This window comes from Mastigoproctus giganteus, chromosome 5, assembly GCF_048544385.1.
Source record: "Mastigoproctus giganteus isolate SK-2022 chromosome 5, ASM4854438v1, whole genome shotgun sequence".
Classification (NCBI taxonomy): domain Eukaryota; kingdom Metazoa; phylum Arthropoda; class Arachnida; order Uropygi; family Thelyphonidae; genus Mastigoproctus; species Mastigoproctus giganteus.
This window is the reverse complement of record NC_143579.1, coordinates 24642453-24660044: the sequence shown is the minus strand read 5'-3', so window position 1 is coordinate 24660044 and position 17592 is coordinate 24642453. Positions and strand designations below refer to the sequence as shown.

The window sequence follows — 17592 nt, the reverse complement described above, 5'->3', positions numbered from 1 at the left end:
TCCAACTAATTGTTGCCTGCACCTGTATCACGTGGTTTCCACCTTGGATGACCACCACAGCTGGGCACATGACATTGTATTTTGTAATAACGCTTACCACTGAAGAATCTTCCATCCAAAAGCTATTGTGATTTATTACTTTTATTTTAATTTTTTCCAAGTTTATCAAAGGAATTTTACTTCAACCTGTTTTTATTTTTATCCATTTTTCTCAGCGATACTGAATTATTATATTTAGTATCACTGAACTAATTCAATGTAAGTTACTGTGGAGATTTCTGAGCCAACAAGATGTGTTTTTGTGCAATTGGTGTTCAAGTGCATTTGTGTTGTGTGTATTAGTTTACAACTAATCATTTTTTACAATGAGTACAATCAATACAACAAGTAACCGCATTCAACGGTCATGTAAGCTTGAATCACAGTCAAATCAAATGCATATGCCTGCCTTCTGGTGCTAACTATTTGGCTATGTCACAGTGGTTCTCCCCCCACCCCCCACCCAATCCCTGGACCTTAGTTTTTTTCTGGCTGTTGTATGTAAGTTAGCACTTTGAAATTAGCAAAAATGGATGTGGGGACGTGCAAAAATGAACAAAAATTATACCCCCACTGTTATTACTTCTAGAAGGTCCACTAAAATTAAAAATTAAGAACCTGAAGGAATGTGGAAAAAACAAACACCGAAACTGCTTGAATTGTTGGTGTATACAAAGTAATAAAAAAAAATAAATAAATAAAATAAAAAAAAAAAAGGGAAAAGCAGGCAAACAAGGAAATGTATGATGTTTGCAGGAACAAATAAACAACTTTGCAGTATCTGCACTTAAGACAGATTTGTTTGTTTGGAAAGTCCTGCCAAACAGTGAAATGAAATAACTGGAATAGAAGCAGCTGGAGAAACTGAAAGAGAAGGCAGAGAGAGAGAGAGAGAGAGAGAAAAAAAACTGGTCTGAAATCACATCACTCAATTAACAAACCAATTCTTGTGTTCTATTTCTCTATCTGGCAAAAAAAAGAGTTACATGTTTTTAATGCTAAGAGTTAATACTACTGCTGCCAACTTTGCATACAGCTCACACAATTGTGAAAATATCATATTTCATTAGATCAAAAGAACAAATATCAGGGGAACCAACGTGTGGCCTAAAGGTTATGCTGTGCCTGTCTGAATTCTCTCTCTCTCTCTCGCATGCTCGCACTAGCATGTACATGTTACTGTTTAGTAAGTTGGATTAAAGAGCACCAGAACTGGCTTGAATAAAAATGACAGGTTTTGTTTAGCAATGAAACAAATTAATATGAATGACAGCAACTGCTATTTTTTTTTTTTTTTTTTTTTTTTTTGCAGTAGCAGCAAATCTCTGCTACTTATGCATGGAGCATGCATAAGCAATACTATGAAGTTTCCCACCAGTGTAATGAATTCAGAATGTTTTTCTACCAATGGCAAGGAAAGATCAGTTTTTTGATAGTACTGTTTTGAATATTACAATATATATTTTTTTTCTTCTGAAATTATACCCCCACTTTGCAAGATAACTTTGTATATTTTTAAAAAGCAATAGTGTTAAGAACTCAGTCATCGGAAAATGTTAAAAAAATTATCTTGGCCTAGTAATTCACTGGATTTAACTGTATAGAAAATCTGCAGATGCAGTTAAAAAAAAAAAAAATAAAAAAAAAATAATGTTAATAACAAAACCCTAATATGAAAAGCAAGTTGACAGAACTAGTAATTAGGTTATGGCATCATGAAATACTGCAAGAAACATTAAAAAACCTCATGTGCTCCACAGATGCTGTAAATCGATTACATATTTTATATTAATAACATTAATATTGTCATTAATTAATGACAATATTAATGTATTGTCATTAATTTATTAATTACAGTTTTAGGTGGGTAGTGAACCTTTTTTAATAAAAGGTTTTATTAAAAAACTCACCTTTTATTATTATTTTGTCTATTAGTAATGCTTGATTTTTTGTTGAAATGGATGTTTGGTTCAGTCAATATCAAAAGAATATAAATTTTGTAGCACCCAAAACCTTTTGTTTATAAAATAATTTCAATGCATTTTTAAGCAAAAAATTCTAAATATTGGTTTAAACAGCCAAGTTGCTTTTAATTTATTTGGAATTGCACATATACAGTAAGTCCCAGACATATGTAAGAGATACATTACAGGACTTCTTACGTAAGTCAAGTTTTATGTAACTCGGGAATGACTAATAAAATATTGGTGCTGCTTTATACTTGATATGCCAAAATAACAAAAACCACATAATATCCTCAGAAGAATGAAGAAAAATAGCTATACAGCAGGCCCTCGTTATAACACGGTTCGCTTTACGCTGATTTGCTATAACACTGTTCTTATATTATAACCTGTATCTGACTATAATGCTGTCACAAATCACTATAACGCTCTTTTATAGATTGCATTTTTAATGAAATTGTTTCAATTGGTGGAGTCGATAGCTTGAAAATGAATAGCAAAACAGCATTAAAACGTTTTCCCACACTGACTTGAGAAATTTTCCCATGCTCAGTGAAATTTTCTTGCACGCTAATTTAATTGCAGTACAGTGACTTGTTACATAGTTCCAAGTTCAACATTTTAAAAAACTATCAATTATATTGCTTGTAATATTTGCATTATATGCATTTATCCGAAGTCTAAGTCATCACTCAGTACAGTATTAGACATAGTGCATAATGGACACTTTACTCGAACACTGTATCATAATCAATGCAACCAACGCAGTTACATTTTCGAAGAGTTAATAATGGCGGATAAGAATGAAAAAGCAACGTCTGGACACAGTACGAAGACTAGAAATATAAGAAAAAGACTGAATTTTAAAATTAAATTAGACATTTTGAAGCGAATCGATAACAGTCAACGACAAGCAGATGTGTGCCATAATTAGGACTGGCAAGTTATAAAACTGTAAAAACAATTATAAAAAATAAAGAATTAATTTTAGCAATGGGAAAGACAGCTGTTCCACTGCAAGCAACTTGGGCTAGGCTGGCTATTAGGATTGAAATGGAGAGACTTCCAATGCAGAATTCAGTTAAGTTAAATATTATAAAAAAAAAAAAAAGAGAGAGAGAGAGAGAGAGAGAGAGAGAGATTAGCCTATATGATGATCTGAAGAAAACTCTCCTAAAAAAAAAAAAAAAAAAAAAAAGCGGAACCATTTAAAACTAGTAATGGCTGGTTGAATAGATTTAAAATCCAGGGAGAAGCCACAAGTGCAGATCAAGGAGCCGAAACTTTGAAAAAAATAACTTGTTAAAATTATTGAAGAGGGGTATTATGTGTTATAATTCTCAACAAGTTTTTAACATAGACGAAGCAGGACTTTTTTGGAAACGAATGCCTAAAAGAAGTTCCATATTGAAAGAAGGAAAAAAAAAAAAAAACATGCCAGGTTTCAAAGCGGTGAAGGATCGGTTTACTTTATTGTTGGGTGGTAACGCTGCGGGGGATTTAAAATTAAAACCCCTTTTATTTTACCAGGAAGAGGGCCAAAGTACAACCCAAAATCAACACATTTTTCATAATTAAATTAAATCAATTAAAATCAATTTAAATCAATTAAATTCAGGATTTTAATTGGAATTTTAAGTTTAATTTTGATACGTAAGTAGTTACCACATAATCATATACATATGTAATGCAGAATATTTTATATGTACAAATATTTGAATATTAAATATTTTGACTGACATTTGTGCATCTTTTCACTACCATTTATTATTGACTGGGAAATATCCTATGGCACCGACCGCAACTCACAAATACATATGTTACCTTATGGGAATGCGGCACTTGCTTAGCACGGATTCACTTAGTGCTCTGTTTTTTCGGAACGAATTATCAGCGTTAAGCGGAGGTTACCTGTATACCATAACAATTAAAACTTTATCTGGAGACAACGGTGAATTAACAGGGAGTGGCACATAAGAAAGGAAAACATAAAAGGAAGGGAAAAAAAGCATGTTATTGTACTGCAAAAACTGATATGTATTTCATAGGCCGTGTAGGCTTTACAAGGGCTACTAAGGGAATCAAAGCCAAAGTGTACATATTTAAGAAAATTGGTCTATACCATACAATGAATCAAAGTTTATACATTTCAGGTGTGATGAAATGACGGTAACTTAAAATACACCTGAAGCATCAATAAGACACATTAATCACAGTGTGTTGTAGGCTGAGTAGAGTTCAGGGAGGTAGTATGTGATATCAACTCTTTGATCTTCATCTGTTTCCTATGCTTTTTTTTTTCTCTTCATAAACTGTGATAATTAATCTAACTTTTTTTTCTATTTTCAAGGAACATTCTGTGTTTTCATGCATTCCATCAAACATAGAGACCTTCCTGAATTTTACAAAACGTTTCTGCCATTTCCTTTGAACTGCTTCTTGAGTTGCTCTGGTTCCTGAACGGGTTCGGCTTTCCCTTGCTCCTCAACTATTTGTGCGTTCAACTGGGCTAGGTCTTCTGTTTTTAAATCTTCACCTCGTTCATCCACAAGCTTGTTTACATCTTCGTTCTCCAGAACCAGCCGGAACTTCTGGGCTAAGTTTACAATTTCTTTGGTACAATAGCTCATCTTTGTTGAAGCCTTCGTTGTTAAGCTGGGAATATTTTAGATTTTTCCAAACTGTGCTCATACAAGTTGTTGTCATATCATTCCAGGCTCTTGAAATGTTGTGCATTCCATCAAGGATGTTAAAGGTCTAGAGTGTAATTTGCTGAAGAAATAGCTGATGGGACACAGCCCACGTGCCTTAAACATTGTGGGGGTTTCTCTGAAGTGCTTCAATGTAGTTCACCTGTCTCAAACACGTTGTCGAATATTTCTTCAGAATTTTTAAAGCAGAAAAATGAAATTTATTTATCCTAGATTCTAGTTATGCTGCAGGTTATTATCCAACATAGTTTGTATGGTAATGAAATAAAAACTTATACTTATTGTTCCTTCATTCAACTTTACTCTTAAAAAATTTACGTAAGTCTGAATTTATGTAACTCGGGGACTAACTGTATAGAAAAATAATTATATATTTTTAATTAGTTCCATTAAAAACTTTATTGGGGGGCAGCAGTGAAGTAGCACATAGGAAAGTAAAAAAAAAAGCATGTTACTGTACGTACTGTAAAAACATATGTATTTTGTAACCTTGATTATTATAGTTGACTTCATTGATGCCGATCCCTTCACAGCTTCTTGTATTCTGTCTTCTTTGTCCTTTATTATTGTGTTCACTGTTGACAATGACATATCTAAATTTTGCGTGATACTTGTTAATGTTTGACCATTTTTGTACATCCTTTATTATTTTAATTTTCGAATCCAAACTGATCGCTTTCCTTTTCTTGGTAGATTTACTAGTACTGCTGTCACTTATTCTCTTAGTCGGCACCATGATAACAGTCAAAATGAAATTTTCTGTAAAGAACTTCACAGGGTTAAGGCAGAAACACACTATTATCACCACACGTGAGCTCACATTTTACTAAAGCACATTTCTGGAGGTCACTACCATAAAACAATAAAAACCAATTGCAGTTTCCAGTTTTTTTTTGGGCTTTTCTGGTAGTGCAATCTATTATAAACAGGTAGTAAACTCGATCTTACTGCATTTTCAATAATACTGATAGAAATTCTGTGGATTTTTACATTATTATGGTGAAATGAAATCTTCAGTCATATAAAAAAAAATAATAAATAAATTTACAGAATCTTCTCTTCATTCCTATTTTTTTAAACTTGTAATTTCGTATCTCACTTGTGCAATTGGTGCATGCCGTGTCTGTCATTATTTGCTTTTTTTTTTTTTTTACTGTTTTAAATTTTACAGTCCTAAAAAAAAAACAAAAACAAAAAAAAAAATTATGTAACTCGGGGATTTACTGTACATTTAAATTTCTTAGTATACAGAAAGTTTCCCAAGAAATACAAACCATTATAATCTTTGGTAACTGTATCAGAAAGTTCATTCGAAGTGGTAGGATAAACAGAAGCTACTAATCTCTGTACACAATGGCAAACAGTATGTGAAAACAGTGCCAATGTAAAAGCTGTTGCAGCAGATATTGCAGAACTACCTAAAAATAAAATAAAGATGAATTTTTAAATAAATTAAAATGCAACTGACATGGCTATGAACCTTTTAAACAAATTTTCAAAAATCATACACACACAAACTGAAAATCATACCCCACCTCTTCTACTCCCAGCCTTCTTATAAATAAATTAGTTTATAATGAATAAATGGGAGTTACAGAGAACATGAAATAATTTCTTGTGTTTATTTCTCTATCTGGCAAAAAAAAGAGTTACATGTTTTTAATGCTAAGAGTTAATACTACCACTGCCAACTTTGCATACAGCTCACACAATTGTGAAAATATCATATTTCATTAGATCAAAAGAACAAATATCAGGGGAACCAACGTGTGGCCTAAAGGTTATGCTGTGCCTGTCTGAATTCTCTCTCTCTCGCATACACGCACAAAATATAATTCTGTTAAATGTTGCAATAATTTAGGAATAAATAAGAAATTACAGAATATTTACTACACATATTCCAAACAGTGCTAAGCAACTAAAGACAAGAGGGATACAATCATAAATATACCTGTAACGAATCATGCTGGATTAAAGGTTAAGCAAATTAGGATACAAATTTCTATACATCTTAGTTTCCGAATCTTATCAATAAGCCACACAATGATAATGGTTTATGGCGGGGGGTCACCAAACTGTTATAGAAGCGGGCCACATATGAATTTTTGGAATATTTGGTGGGCCGGATAAAATTCCTAATTACCGAAAACTACATTCTCTGCATAACATTAAAGTTATGCAGAGAAACAAATTTAATACCTACTTATATCTACAGATTCAAAAATAAATCTATGAATATGTAATATAAAATATACCAGCTTGTTTATATCAAAATTTAATTATTACTTAATTATTGTACTAATCACAAAAATACAGTCAGTAATACACAAAATTACAATTAATGTGATGAATGTGGTTGTAGAGTGTGACTAAGTTTCGTAATACTGGGTTTTAAAGTACTAGTTCCAATTCTTAAAAAGCCATGTAAATGTGGGTCAGTTAGATGTGATCGTATTTTTGATTTTACATATTTCAGTTTTTGAAAAGGTCTGCTCACATATATGCGTACTTCTGAAAACTGATTCAACCTTTCTTGCAAAATTTTTAATTATCTGAGTCAGATTATCCAAAAATGTTGAATAAAATTGAATTACATTTTCATTTCTAAATATTGTATTCAGTGCATCATTAGATGGAAGATCTACCAACTGTAAATGTAAATTCTCATCAACATCATTGACGGGTATGTCAAACGGATTTTGAAAAAGTTCAAACACCTTTGAATTATTTTTAAAATCAGAAAATCTAGCCACAAAATTTTCCTGCAACAAACTGTTTTGAACAAAATTTTCAGTAGAAAAATTACAACCAGGCATATTTTTAAATAAATTATTGCAACATGGAAAATATGAAAAGTTATTCCAAAATAGTTGACTTTTAAATAACTCCAGTTTTGTTTCAAATGCTTTGACATTATAATATGATTCATTGACAAGTTTGTCTCGTCCTTGTAGATTCATATTAAGAAAATTCAGGTGTTCACTATATCTGTTAAAAAGGCAAGGTTCCACAACCTTTTGAGATCTGACAGTTCTGAAACATTTTTCAATTTTTTGTTCATAAATAGATCTAATTCAATCCTAAGTTCAAAAAATCGTTTCAACATGTTACCGTGACTCAACCATTGTACTTCAGTGTAGTACAACAAATCACCATATTCAGTCTTAATAGTTTCAAGAAAATTTCTGAATTGCCGATGATTCAGACCAGTCTTGCGAATAAAATTTACTGTTGCTATTAACAGCTGACATGACTGAATCTAAGACAAAAAATTCTCCACATAAAGACTGCTGGTGAATTATACAATGAAATTGCATTGGTTTTTAATATTTTCACTTTCAAGATGTTTATGAAGCTGATCCGTGAACCCAATTTTAGTATCGACCATATTTTTAGTGCCATCTGTCGTAACCGTTGATAGCAAATCCCAATTCAATTTGAAGCCATCAATTGCTTCTGACACACTCAAAAATACATTTTCACTTGTTGTTGTATCTTTCAAGCTTTTTAATGCAACTAGCTCTTCAGTTACTGCAAAATTGATTTACACCTTGGATATAAGTTAGTAATTGAACTGTATGGCTTGTATCTTCACTCTCATCAATTGTTATTGAAAAATGTGTGAATTCACAAACCTTTTCTACGAGTTGATTTTGAACATCGGTTCCTAAATCTTCAATTCTTCTCATTACAGTTGATGAAGATAAACTTACAGACATAAAATTCTTTACTTTCTCAGGACATACTTCTGCAATTGCCAAACAAATTTGTTTTACAAATTCTCCATCTGTAAAGGTCCTTCCTTCTTCGGCAATTATTTGGGAGGCTCGAAAACTAGCTCTAACTGCAGATAAATTTTGATGAGTAAAAGTTCTGATCATCTGTTGTCGACTTTGAAAAGTTTGGGTTAGTTCTTGGAGTTTTTTCTGCATCAAAGCTCCTTGAAATTTATCATAATTTGAGGCATGTTTTGGTGTAGTGATGTTTCACATTATATTCCTTGAAAACCGACACGGTTTCATTGCAAATAAGACATGTAAGTATCATTGTGCAGTGCAAAAAAGTAATTAATTGGCCATTGCTCATTAAAAATGCAACAACCAGCATCAACTTTTATTTTTTTCGATATCAACTTCAACATGATTTTTATGGGGTCATTGGAATAAAAAAAATACTCGTGAATATTGAAGTAAGCACTGATGTATCTTAAAATTTATGAAATATTTTTACATAAAGGTTATTATTATATTCGTATCACTCTTACTTATATCATGTGAAATTAATAATATAGTTTATTAGGATGTTTGCCTAATAAACTTACATTATTATAATATAATAACTATATTATTAATTATAATATAGTTTAATACGGTGATGTTTTGGGTATCTTACCGATACCATCAGACCATGCTGTGGGGTTGTTGTTATTTGGATTTTTAGGAGCATTAGCAACTAAGGCCATAACTGCTCCGGAGATATGCGGTGGTCATTCCAACCTTTCCACATCTTCTGTATTTGGTGGTCACGGGCTCGAACCCCGGTCTAATCAAGAAACGTGTGCTATGCACTGCTGCTCCTGCCCATCTGGCTACGGAGGTGCCATGCTGTGGGGAGAACAGAAAGGGCTACAAATTTGAATATTTTAGGATATTACAGTTACAATTTGTAAAGCTTTACGATTCTAAAGTACTAAGTTTTGAATTGCTTTTACAATAGAAAACAGGAAATCTAAGGTAATACAAAGAGATTAAATTCATACCTGCTGACGCTACCAGAAACTTTGTGCATACAAGCTATCCTATTAACCAATAGGATAGTGTCATGTTTTTATCCTGGATCCCGGGTTCTTATATAGTAGAAGCTATATTAGAACCTCAACATCAGGGTTCATGTGCAGGCTGGTTCAGGATCTTACCGATACCAATCGTCAGATCATGCTGCTAGGGCCAGGTTTTATTCTGGATCCAGGATTCTTGTGTAGTGGAAGCCTAGGGTGACCATTGCTCCCATACTCTGCACATCAGGGTTGGTGTGCAGGCTGGCAAAGGATTAGGAAATCCCTAATTACTGTCTTTAATGCTTATTGCTATTTAATGACAGGGTCAATATTAACTATGTTTCAAAGAATAGCTTTGAGTGGAAATAACAGAATTAATATCTAACAAGACTAAGTTGACGACACAGAGGCGTTAACACTATTAATCAACCGATGAATGTTAAAATAATCTGTAAAATGTGTGTACAACTCTTAAATCTGGTAAAGGAAGAGAACTCATAAATGAAAACAAAGCTGTATGAGACAAGCAGTATATATCTCATGGCCAGAAGTAACATTTTTTACAACTGGGTCTCAAGCCTGTGGAGCAGGTCTCAAAAAAAAAAAAAAAAATTATTATTATTTTTTTTTCATTTTCATCACGTGAGTGGCGAGTACACAGAATTAAGCACAATAATAGTAATAACAAACAAACAAACAAAAAAAAAAAAAAGTGGCCCAATGCAACAATTTTTTATTTAACACTGCAGCAGTTTATATGTTTAGTACTGTACAGGTTGTTAATTTCTGCATAAAACTTATCCCTCAATCTTCTAGACTTTTGAATAATTCACATACTGCTTCCCACTAATAATCAACAAACATCAATGTTGTACTGTATGTATATGTGTGCATGCATGCAGGCACACACATACACACGCTGGGATGTTATTTTTTTATATTATGGTGAAAGCATACTTATTACTTCTATTTCTTACAGAATATAATTAAATTAAAAAACTGCAGCTGACTAACTAACCTTTCTCCTGTAACCTTGCCATACACATCATTGACATTACTACTACTTTGAAAATGAGTTCATCACTGAGGAAATCCATTTCTTTTGTTTCATTCATGTTATTAGCATCATTCTGGGTATAATTACAAGTACGAAACTGCATGCATTTGTCAAAATCTTGTAAAGTGTCTTGACAGAGGGCTTGAGAACTAAAAAAAAAAAAAAAAAAAACCACAAAATCTCATTAATAGTGTTTTAAAAAATTTTAACATATTTAATCAACCAGATTAACTGCATTACATTACTTTACTTACTCTTCATCCTGAGACAAAAAGAACTGTTCACATAACTTCAAAAACCTTGTTAAAAATATGGCAACTCTGAATACCCTGAAACAGATTAATACCGATATGTAGTTATTATCATATCTTTATCATTAAAACAAAGTATTTACAGTGATTTTAAGAAATTAAAAATTGATGTAAAAAATTAACAGAAACAACTTGCTCATTTTATCTGTTTTTAATAGGGATCTAATCCAAAAAGTGGTAAAGTAGTTTTTGTTCAATAATTTTTGACAAAAACAATATGAAATGAATATTACAACTACTTTATTCATAAAAAGAATTTGAAACACCATTCAGGATAATTTTTATCACAAATTTTAAACATTTATAGCTCAAGCCATTTATGACAATTTCTCATATTTTTTTTCTTACTCATAAACTATATTATATAGTCACTAAAGGTAAAATAATTTCATATTTTATCTTTAGAAAAACTATTTTTTGAAAAATACTATTTCATAACCAAAGTGGATTTTTCATAACTAATGTAGATAACCAAACTGCTTTTATACCATAACTTTAAGAGCTTATGATGTTGTTGTTATTGTTGTTATTTGGTTTTTAGGAGCATTAGCAACTAAGGCCATATTGCTCCGGGATATGCGGTGGTCATTTCCTGACCTTTCCGCATCCTCCGTATTTGGTGGTGACGGGCTCGAACCCTGGTCTAATCAAGAAGAAGAGCTTATGAAGTTGTCAGTAAGTATTTTTTAATTAAATTTTTTCCTCTTGGTCCATAATTTGGATTAAATGAAGTAACATTAGAAGTACAGTCAGTCCTCGTATAGCATGATAGTTGTGTTCCTAGAAACCCTCGTGCAATGCAAAATCGTGCAATATAAACAACAGGCCCTATGGGAAAAATAGGGTTATGTGCCAGCCACCTAAGATTGAACGCACATTTGTAACCAAAACATTACCAAACACAATAAATAATCGTAATAAAATACGTAAGTATTTTATTACAACTATTATGTAATAAAATATTGCTAATGCTTTTGCTTCTATCGTAAGCAAACTTGTTTTTTGTTTGATTTTCTATCCAAACAGATGACAGCCGTTCCATCTCTTCCAATTCTTGGTGTCTTAATCTAATGGATTTTAAATTATACTTTGAGTTGTTCCTGCTATGAAAGTTTTTTTTTTTTTTCTCTGCATTCTTTGTAATTCTTGGCGTTGCCTCATTTAGGCCTGTAGCACGGGCAATATTACATGGTCTTTCATTTTGCTCAAAGCGTTTCATAATTTCATATTTTTTCTCTATCGACAGAGGCGGACTGGCCATAAGCCTTACCGGGGAAATCCCGGTGGGCCGGAGGCCGGTGTGATTTTTGGCCATAAACCATAGTATGAGGCCACTATAAATTTTCGCGGGTAAGAATTTTTGACCCAGTCCGCCTCTGTTTATCGATATTGCTTTTTTTTTTTTCTCTCCGAATCTGCAGTGTCTTCACCAGGACGCTTCCTTTTCACACCTTTTAAGTATTTTACTCTTTAGGGAGTAAAGCACAATTAACAAAACGAGGAGGCACGCTTGATACACATAAACAAAGCTGCCCATGTGTAGCAACTGAATAAACAACACCGTAAAGGCAGAGATACACTATTAACACCTCACATTTTACTAAAACACATTTCTGGGGGTTACTACCATAAAACAGTAAAAATAATTTCCAATTGCGTTTCTGCTAGTGGAATCTGTTATAAACTGGTAGTAAACTCGATCTAATTGCATTTGCGATTATACCGATAGCTGGAATTGTGTTGGTTTTTACGTTATTATGGTGAAATGTGTTTCCCCTTTACTGATATAAAAAACAAATACATTTTCAAAATCTTCTCTTCATTCCTATCGTGTTGCATTCGGTTGGGGTGATTCTGCGTTCGACTGCCATTTCTTGTAAACACAAAGGCGAATCGTGCATAAGCGAATTCGGTTCGTGTTATATAAGATATCGTTCCCCTATTTATAAATCGTGTATGATCGAATTCGTGTAGTGTAAACACGTGTTATACGAGGACTGACTGTATGTCTTAGGTGATAAGATAAGTTTTAACAATGCCATGCCTCTTGGAAACAAGACTTTACACCCTTTTGAAAGTAAAGATATAGTGAATGATGAAACATCATATGTGGAGGAGAGGAGTATGGAATCCCAAGACAAAACACACTGATACTGATAATTCATTTTACAAATGGTGCTTCTTTAAATGAGAATAACAGTGTTTTCTTAGTTCTGTCAAAAGAAATACTTACTTTACAGCAAATATAACATCTATGTAGTATCATATAAATTGAAGTTATTTCCTATCTGAGTCCACAGCTGAAGGTGGAAAATTCAGTAATTTATTAAAAATGAAATAAGTCTTAATAGTAACTAAATTAAGGTATTAAGAAATTAAGCATTATTTTTACATCTCTTTCCTGAAGGACAGCATGAAAATAAACTTTTGGATGCTCAAAATTGGCTACTGTTATTTAATTATTGCCCTTGGTTATTTATTGCCCAGGAAACCCTTGGCAATAAATAACCAAGGTCCCATAAAATATTAGGGTTAAGGGAAAAACAATACACATGTTAAAAATGCTGAAGTCTATCAAGTATTTTTATCTTTGTTTCAATGCTGTATTTTTCTTGCACTTTTCACACATTCACGTTCACAATTATTAAACATTTAGATAATTAATAATAAATGGTAAAATAAATGCTAGTTTACAATAAACACAATCTTCAAAGCGGTATGAAACCAAGTCCAAAAAATGCACAGGAAAAATGAAAACCTACAGAGGTGGTAACATGTCCACACACAACACTGCATATGTATACACGCTGCCCTCATCAATATCTGGACACAACTCTGTTGATAGTTGGTCACATCTTACCCAAGCATGTGTCAGCAACTATAAATATCTCATAGGTCTTTGAGAGCCCAGAGCCCTGACCTCAATCCTACAGCAAACCTCTGGAGGAGAGACTATCCAAAACGAAAAAAAAAAAAAAAAAACCCACAGGGCTGAACTCAGTCACTTTTATAGCTGAATAGTGAAAAACATCAGAGAACATTTACAAAACAGCAGTAAAATTGTGAATGCAAGATGCCACGATCAACAGAGTTAACAGACTTCCATCATGGAATGGTAATACAGTGCCAAACAAGCAATTGGTCTATAGGTGACATTTCAGTGGTGCTGAAGATCCCTATGTTGATGACTGGTTTAGTGATCTGCAAATGGAAGCAGATTGGTGCAGAAATTGTCACAAAATAATCTGAAAAACCTCTGAAGCTGATAAAATATGATGCAGAGCCCTGGAAAGAATTGTACGTTCAGAATGTAGGCCAATGTTGTTGCAGCACACACACAACCCCATAGTGAGATGACTGGGACACATGTCAGCACTATTGCAGAATGCAGGTTTGTTATTTGGTTTTTAGGAGCATTAGCAACTAAGGCCATATTGCTCTGGGGATATGCGGTGGTCATTCCCTCACCTTTCCGCATCCTCCGTATTTGGTGGTCACGGGCTTGAACCCCAGTCTAATCAAGAAGCGTACGCTATGTACTACTGCTCCTGCCCACCTGGCTATGGAGGCGCCGCAGAATGCAGGATATCACATGATATGGGTTACCGTGGTCATGTAGTTGTCCACAAGCCACTAATCACCCTGACTAATACCAAATTTCAATTAGCTTGGTGTATGGTCTGCTGTTCTTGGATCATAGATCAATGGAAAGGTGTGCTTTGCAGTGATGGTACATGGTCTACCAGACTGTATCAACCTGACAATGAAGTTTGGCAGAAATAGAATGATCATCTGAGGCTGCTTTTCATGGTTTGGTTTGGGACCATTGGCTGTTTTGGACAAAACCACAAATGCTGAGGTCTAGCTAAACTTTCCGGTCAACAATGCATTACCCATGTTGTCACAGAATACTGGAGAAGGCCCATACCTGTATCAGCAGGACAACACTCCATGTCACACTGCTTGCTTTGTGATGAATAGGTTTTAGGATACATGCTGAAAATTTGTACTAGCCAGAACAGAGCCCTGACCTCAATCCTACAGCAAATCTCTGTAATGAATGAATTGGATTTTCAGGTGCATGTGAGGAGAGAGTATCAAAAAAAAAAAAAAAAAAACCAGAGCTGAACTCATAGCCACTTTTCTGAATGGCGAAAATTATCAAAAAACATTTACAAAAAACTGGCAATGTGCCTGGATATTAATGTTAGGGTAGTACTATCCTTTCAATAACATGGACATTATTGAGAGGGTAGAGCATAACATTCTGTCCCTCTGCAGTACCTATTAGACTCTCAGCACACCCCATGATCTATGGGAAGGGGCTTTTGTTTAAGGAGATTGGACTGAACTGTGCACGTATGTGCGTGCGTGGTGCACAGTTTATATGATTGCAAAATTCTACAAACAACCAATGGGATTTAGATTTATTACTATTAGCAAAAACAGTGGCCATTACAATCCCAGCAAAAAATTTGCACTGATCCTTAATAATATTTCAGTACTTGAATACATAAATGCTAATAATGAAATCTACAGAGCAGAAATCTACCTTTGCTTTTCAAAATGTATTAACCTCAATCCCACATTCTAGACTAAAACGTGTTAGGCACGCTATACATAGAGTACAGAAACATTACATGGATCAATTATAAAATTTGGAACATCTTATGCAAATTAGGCACCTTTAACAATTATATAGGGGAGGGGATATGCAAACAAAGTAAAGGATATCAATGGGCACAAGAAATCGTTTCCACTATCACAAACTTATTTTTACCCACTACTTTGAATCACAGTTCCAAAAACAAAATGACATAGGATCAACTGCATTTTGATTCGTCAACGACCTGGCTGTTTTCAACTGTGATTTTGACAAAATACAAAAAATAAATCTACCCTGAAGAACTCACACTAAAAAAAAAAAAAAAAAAACTAGCAACAACACCAACATCTTAATCTTCCTAGATTTAGAGATTACACAAAAAGATGTAAATGAAAAAGTTAGGTAAACCTATATGATAAAAGAAATGCACTTAAATTTCAAACTGCATACCTCTGTCTCTGGGATTATAATATTTTGCGTAAAATTCACAGACATTATTTCAGCACAATGTACTAGATATGCATGTATTTGTAGCAATCAGGTCATATTAATACAAGCACTTATAAAACTATATCAAAAATTAATTAGAAATAATATTTGTCTAAATTTCAGGTTCTATATGAAATGCAACCTTGACCAAATAAACACTTATTTAAGCTAAAACTTCACACTAAAAAATGCAATATAGCCATATATCACACACTGGAATTTTCCATTACACCACCTGTATATAATGTATATAACAATCTCAGCACTAAGCCATCTGTGTTGTTCTATTCGGTAGCATGAGTTGAAAACACCTTCTCCAAATAGAAATACTCTTACCTTTCATTTTATTATTTTATTCTATTTTTATATTATTTTTGTACATCTACATTTATTTTTTATATATCAAAATGGTTGAATCTCTAAACTCCTCTGGGATCGCTTATAATTTAAAATGGTAAATTTAATCAATAGCATTAGTATAAAATTTAGGGGGTGCTAATTATTATTCATCATAGTTAACTGACACACCTTACTCAGTCTCTTTTTCTATCTATATGTGGACTGTCTGGATACTGTAAGTACATTACAGTATTTCAACATAGTTTACAATAACACAGTTTCTTTCACTCCAATGTTCCATTTATAAAGTATCAAAGCCACTGACATTCAGTCTAGATGCACAAAATTTAAAACAGAAAATGTTAACAAACATGTACTAAACTGTGTGGCTAACTGATAATATGTATCTCAGTTTATGATTATTTATTTATATATTCTTTATCTTTTCTATGTTATTAGTTGAAATTTGTTTAACCTCATATTATTACATTAATTTTTACTTAACTTACACTTCTCTAAAAGTATATTTTATTTTATACATATATATAAAAAACCATGGATTGTAAAATTTTGCGTTATTCCTGCAACTAGCCACATATTATGTTAGAAATATGTCATGTGCCATGAATGGGCAAATCTAAATGCCCCCTGCCGCACAAGGCAATTCAAATTTGTAAAAGTTATACTGTTAGCACACCATTTTGCTAACAAACATTACACTTTTGAAATAAATTATTCTAACAAGCATTAGGCTTATTGAAATAGATTATTCTAAAACATTTATTCATGTCTCATATTAAAAATATAAAATGGAAAATACCAATGTTGTTTTAGGAAAAATCAAACACCCGAAATATAATGCAATGATTACATCACCCAACTTGCTGAATAACCTATTTCTCTCTTCCTTGCATTTGGATTCCAGCATATTGGAATTTAGCAATGCAAAAAGGTGGAACAAGCTCAGTAAGTTTAAGTAACTAGCCAGAGTTATTTAAGATATAACTTACCCATCAGGAGAACCTTCAATATTCTGCATTTCTTGAAATGACAAACTATTCTTTTCAAAAACTCTTATAAGATTTCCTTCTGCACCATCAAATTTCTTGGGACTCAAAAGGCTAGAATGTTTTTAGGAAGTTCAATTAAGATACAACAAAAGAATACTGCATATTTAGTTTTTAATACTGCACTGTTAATAAATAAATTGAATAATTAAAAAGATGAAAGAATTAACAATACAAAACAGTAGTAGTAGTAGTAGTAGTAGTGGCATGTGATGCAAGAAAGCATGTGTAT

General features: G+C 32.9%; 1 protein-coding gene across 2 annotated transcripts in view; it reads right to left on the bottom strand.

Moving 5' to 3' along the window:
* Positions 1–17592, bottom strand: part of Smg5 (Smg5 nonsense mediated mRNA decay factor) — a 241817-nt gene that overhangs the window by 117769 nt on the left and 106456 nt on the right. Inside the window, exons 7-10 of one of the 2 annotated variants that reach the window (XM_090373113.1) lie at positions 17304–17414; positions 10803–10877; positions 10510–10697; positions 5989–6132 (exon numbers count right to left, since the gene is read on the bottom strand). In XM_090373113.1, the coding sequence (XP_090229239.1) occupies positions 5989–6132; positions 10510–10697; positions 10803–10877; positions 17304–17414 (518 nt within the window). The remainder of the gene's footprint in view (positions 1–5988; positions 6133–10509; positions 10698–10802; positions 10878–17303; positions 17415–17592) is intronic. The other variant, XM_090373114.1, reaches the window with a different exon arrangement.